The sequence below is a fragment of the Nesoenas mayeri genome, assembly GCF_963082525.1.
Source record: "Nesoenas mayeri genome assembly, chromosome: 11".
NCBI classification, from domain to species: Eukaryota; Metazoa; Chordata; class Aves; order Columbiformes; family Columbidae; genus Nesoenas; species Nesoenas mayeri.
In genome coordinates, this window is record NC_137563.1 from 11,935,092 (window position 1) to 11,941,091 (window position 6,000).

The window sequence follows — 6,000 nt, forward strand, 5'->3', positions numbered from 1 at the left end:
AGGAGGGTTATGAGGAGCGATGGCTGATTTGTGCTCTCAGAAGAGAGCTGCTCATCAAGTGAACAGCAACTGCGGCTTTATATTTAATCACTTAAATTATTTTCTCCCATTGTTTTTCCAGCCTTTGGTCCAACTGTCTGTCAGTAGCTTTCAGTGCAAATATATTTTTTTCTTTTCATGCAATAAATGCTCATCTTGCAATATTTGGAAAACAATGAAACTATTAGTGTATTGAAGAGAGATGATCCAGTTACTTGTAACCATGGGATCTCTGCTTGTTCTGTTACACAGCACACAGGATTCAAGCAATATATGTTTATTTTTAAATGCAAATGCAGCAGTGATCCGTGCAGCATGGATCACAGATGGACTTGGTCATCAGTAAATGACAGTGGATTCTGTAGGAGAAATGAGAAACTACAATCACAGTTCATCTCTGTATCTCAGGCTGACTGGGCTAAAAGATGTACAGAAACATAAAAACTCAGGCAAGATCGTTGCTCGGATGCTCACGTGGGCTCCTAATTGTGGAAACATGTTGAATTATGTGATACGATGCGGTTATGTAACACCTTTTATGAAACTCTTGGCATAAAAACAATGCATAAAAATAACAGATGTGGCAAATCACAACCACGTTCTGAAATCTTTCTGTAGTTCAATTCAGTGAAAACAATGGACTTGGTTTAAACTGGGATTTTTTTTTTTTTTTTCTCCCCAAAAATGTCCACAGGCAAAGAAATATTTGGAAGAAAAGTAGAAAGGCTAAAAGTGCAAACATGGTTTCTCCTAAAGAAATCTGCAAGTGGCTGTGAACTCCAGGGCAGCAAATGGCAAGTGAAGGGACGGAGGGTCGAGCACCGTTTGTGTGACTCTCGCTACCTCCAGTGAGACCTTTCCTGTAAGCCAGGCAAGCAAGATGTTGATCCTGAGATGTGTCCCTAGGGGTATGATGGTAAGCCATCACCCTGATTAACAACAGGGCATTTAATTGTCTTTCTAGTACTATCGCCTCAGCAAAACCTAAAGAGATGCCTGAGAAGGACCATAAAGGACCAATGCATGAGGACCTTTGCAAGGGAATAACTCTCCAGCCTTTTGTAGAATCATAGAATAATTTCAGCTGGAGACCAAACCATTTCACCGTTCCCAGGCTTCTCACAACCATTCCCTCATCTCCAGGGTTTTGGCACATGAGGGAGGGGTTTGCGGTGCTCTGTGGGAAAGGTCTCAGGTGCTGGGGACGTGGCTTTTCCTGTGCTTGAGTGATGCTGCCTTGCTGAAAATGGGCTTTGCCTGTAATCAGAGCAGAATCTGCATGTGAGCGAACACTTTGTGACTCCACTGAGCTGATAAAGAGGTACGGGCTCCAACTAAACACAGACAATTTACTCCTGTTTGTTGTGGTACATGGTGTCCCAAACATGGGCAGCTGGCAGCTCAGAGAGTCTCGAACCAGCCCCAGAGCTCTAAACATGAGGCAATGCCTTGCTGCTGATGATTTTTGTCTGGAGAGTTGATATTTCTGTAGCTCTTCTCATCCTCCAAGTCCTCTGTAAGTGTTGAGTATTTCTGCATCCAGCAAATGGAGCAATAACAGAGGACTTAATTTCGCATCTGTCAACTAGTCCTGAACAAATTGTACTTATTCCTCTTTAGAGAGAAACCTTAGGTAAATTAAAAGCTTTAGTGTTCATTTTCATGTAACAGAAGTTCTGAAAGAAATTCTGTCATTGCATTTTCTGTCTGGATTATTTTTTTTTAATGTATTACATATCATGAATGACTTGGGTTTGTAACTCAGAGATGGTGGCTCTATCTTGGGTAACCTCAGCTCACGCTCACATCGCAATGTCAAAGCCTGAATTTTGGAGGAGCTGATGCTGAATGTTAAGGACGATTAGTGGTGTTGAGAAGGGAAAAGTGCACCCCAGGAGTTTTAGGGAGATTGCTCTGCTTGTGCAAAGCTGGAGGGCTGAGAACGGCTGAGCACAGGCTGGGCTTTGTTGTGTCCCGGCATCCAGACAGCACATGGTAAAATTTATCTTGTGCTTGACCCTTTGGGGCCGCTACTGACTTCAGTTGGTCTGTATGCATATGTGGGTGCTGATATATTGTCTAAAAACATGTTGGTGGGCTCTTGCACTTGCAGTACTTGGTGGTGGTGACTCTGTGTGGGTGGCGGCAGCTCTAGGCCACGTAGTGCTGCTCTCTTCCCCGCCAGCCCTGGGTCTGGAGTGGTTTATAACATAAGAGGTACTTTTGGGTGCAGGTTCCCCTTTCTCTTTCGTGCACATAAGCTTCGTGCTTGATCTGTCCTCCCCCTTGCCGCTGCCCCAGCTGGCGGGCTCAGATAAGGGCTGAATGCAGAGATAAGCAGCTCTTTTCCTTCTCTTCCCTCATCTGGAGCGCCAGCAAATCGTGAGGCTCTGCTTTCCACATCCCACAAATACATGAGAAAATAGCTCCCAAATGAAACAGGTCACAGCCCAGACCTTCATGGAAGACTTCTTCTCTGGAAGACAAATTCAGCAAATACAAAAAAAAAATAGAAGGCAGGTTCCCCTTCTCTTGAGCACCCCACCAAGCCACCGTGTCTCTTAAGCCACCCTTGAAGCTCCAGGATAGTTTTACCTTGAGCAAAACCATATTATGTGATGTGGCAAAGACACACCCTGGAAGAGACAGGTAGGAATTTAGCTCTGGAGCTGTTTCCAATGGAAAACAAAAGGGTTTCTGTGAAAGTCTGGAACAAGTGCCAGCTAAAGGGTATGAACTCTTTCTGTATTGTGTTCAAGTGCAGAATGTTACCAGCAAGGTTCATACAAGCCATCAGTAGCTTTTTGGACCCTTCTTAATTAGGCAGGTTGAGTGCAGCCTGGTGATGTCATCCAACAAATTGAGAAATCGGGGCAGATAACTTTTTCTTACTGTCTGTTGGCGTCTCCCTCAGCAATGTGTTTTTAGAGTGACACCCAGGGATGCAGGAATGTATTCGTAATGGGACTTTAAATAACAGGGCACAAGGAAAATGGCAGGAATCCTCTGGGCTTTAGGGCTAGTGTGATTTCTCCTATGTGTTCTGCCTTACACAGGAGGCACGATAGCTTCATCACAGCAGTGATAATGGAGTAGAAGAGGACATAAAGCAGCAGCTATTGCCTGGCTCGGCTTTTCCCTGCTCCAAACCCCGGTGTTAGAAAGCGCCGCTGCCGCGATTCCAGCGCCGGTATCCGTAGCACGAGCCATAGAGCGGATCAGGTTCAAGTATTTTTGCTGGGTTGCGCTGTCTGTTCGCTGGCTCGTGCTGCCAGCAGAGCTGCAGCGGGGATAAATTATGATGTCAAAACAGAGAGATGTTGTCACACAACCATCTCCCCTTCTGGGGTCAAGGTTCTGCTTTATAGCTTGGAAATCCATTAGTCTGTTTGAAAGCATATGGCCAAGAAGGGACAAAAAAAAGTCTTGTGTGTTTGGGTCAGAGCTCCAGACAAAAGGCTCTTTGTGCTAAGAGCTGACAATGACAAATAAAGAGGAACCTGTTGATCTAGGAGAGAAATGGAGGATTATGAAAAGATCACATGGTGAGAAAAAGACCTTGGCTGTTTGTCTAGATGTCAGTCTGGCCTGTCATTGAAATGCTTTCTGCATCTATGGCATATTTGTTAATAGAAATACTGCCTCCTGCTCATGTGTTGTTTTTTTTCTACAAAATGCTACCTGTGCCTAGATGTGCCACATCAGAGAGGTGATATGCTCTTAACTGGATCCTCGCCATGCCTTAGGCAGAATAATTAATGTTTGTAAATTTCTCTAGAGCACTAGAAACAGTAAATGCTAAAAAATAGTGTCTGCCCAAGCATGACACATAAATACAGGACACAAAGAAAACCCAACAACAAAACCCCTATAATTCAACAAAGTTATTGGAAGTTGACCAAAAGCTATGTCTAATGCTAATAATAAGCATATTTCCCAAAGGTGACATTTGATTTCTATCCAAAACCAAACATATTTGAAGCTCTGAATGTTGCTGTACAGCAGATTAACTGAGACAGTTTAATCTGTGAATAACTTTGCAAAACTTTCAGCCAACTCCAAAGAAACGGCAACAGTCTTGACAAGACTGGGCTGCAAAACACTTCACAGATAATGTGAGGTCTTTTTTCACAATAAGTCTGGAGAAAATAGAGAATGGCTTTGGTTTTTGTGGCATGCACATCTGGCAAGTGCATATTAGTGATCCGGTGTGCAGAGAACATGCTGAACAGAAATATTTGTATTTATATTGGACATTGACAAGCTGCCTAAAATGACCTCCAGAGTCTATGAAGTGCACTGTAGATTAAAAAAAAAAATCTATTATAGCCCATTATGTTCTGGAATGTGTCCGAGTCCATCATTGTAGGGAGTGCCAGCAACTCCTTGCATTTGCTGTGGTGAAGACGACCTATGGAAACGTGTTTAATTCAAAAGAAAGGGTGTGTATGTGGGGGAAATGACAACAGAATGCTTCTTCTCTGGTTTTATTTATCTTTACAGCTGAGAGACTGCAACAGGGAAGGTGGCTGGAAAATGAAACACAAAGGGAAAGGTCCCTTGCTGTTCTTCAAGCACTGGTTTGAAATCAATGCAGAAAATGCACTTGGAAGGACTGTCTCATTTACTGGTTTTCAGTAAATTGCTGGGCTGTGCTTTCCAGTAATAATGGGATAGTCATGTCTGTGCCAGTAAGAATATACTTTTTTTAGAAAAAAGAAAAGAAAAAATAGTGTGCAATTCCATAGTTAAATCTGGGATGCTCTGAATTCTATATGTTCACCCAGAAATATCTGGGACTGCTGCATATCTCTCCTGGTGGCACAGTGTGTTGCTCAGTTCCCTGTAGCTTATTCCAGAGACACAAAAAACTGTATTTAAACAGAACATTCTCCTGCAGGGAGAAGTGTCTCCTGCTCACTGCAGCCTCCCTGGCACAGCTGAGGTTATTTTCTAACCGCTGCTCTTCCTTTTTCCTTCGCTATCTTGATTTTTCAGCCCTGGCAGTGGGTGATATGTTCCCAGTGACTTCAGTGCTGCCAGATTAGGCTCAGGGTCCAATTATCCTCATTAAAAGTACAAACTAATTATTCATAGTTTGAAGCAGGTTTCCTATGGACAGCACCACTAGGGATTTAGTGTGTGACACTGGAATTGGTGCTTAGATTTTCTTCTAATATTTTTTAACTGGAGGCAGATCTATTTATATATATGTTTTGGGAGAATAATTTAATGGGTAAATATGATCTTATTAATATTTTCTTTGTTCATTCATTGATGTTAGTAAAGAGCTTTGAAGATGAAAGCAGTGTATGCAATAAATATTAACATTATTCCAACTTATTTTAATGTTGCCAGCATTCCCGCTCCACCATCTTTCATCCAAGAATCTCAAAGTGCTTTCCAAATGTTAATTAATTTCCTCTCAAGAGTCCAGGGACATACCTATTATTATCATCCCCATTTCAGAAAGGAGTCATTCCGAGTGCATTTTACCCCACGACTTGGTCAAAATCAGGTAATATGGTAGGAGTCTATTTGGAAGAGATCCAAAAATTCCTGACTCCCATTCTCCCGTTCTTGCTGCCAGACAACATTCCCTTCTTGGGAGTGGGCTGTGACGCTTGCCTGCCTTCGTCAGGTGCTTTTAGTGGTTACTCTTAAAATAAATAAATAAAAACCCTCCAGATAATGATAACATGCCACACCCAGGACAGGTGAGGAAACAAAACTCTTCAAAATCAGAATTATTGCGCTTACTAATGAGACTGAGTGGGGTAGGGTGACTTTTCAGTATGTTTTAATGTGCGGGAGTAAAATCTTAATTTGACGCTGGTTTAGAGTCCTATTGTAGAGTCAGAGTCTTAATCCATATGCAGAAGAATCTTAAAATGGAAGTTTTTTCTCAAGTGCAGCACAGGTGGAGAGTGCAAGTGAGCACGAAAGATCTGAGCTAAACAG

The 6,000-nt window shown here is 42.5% G+C and overlaps 1 protein-coding gene across 1 annotated transcript in view; it reads left to right on the forward strand.

The window, feature by feature from the left end:
* Positions 1-3,562: 3,562 nt before the first annotated feature.
* Positions 3,563-6,000, forward strand: part of PIAS1 (protein inhibitor of activated STAT 1) — a gene marked incomplete at its 5' end in the record, with an annotated part of 67,617 nt that continues 65,179 nt past the window's right edge. Inside the window, one exon of the mRNA XM_080351099.1 lies at positions 3,563-3,584. Coding sequence (XP_080207225.1) covers positions 3,582-3,584 — 3 coding nt within the window. The remainder of the gene's footprint in view (positions 3,585-6,000) is intronic.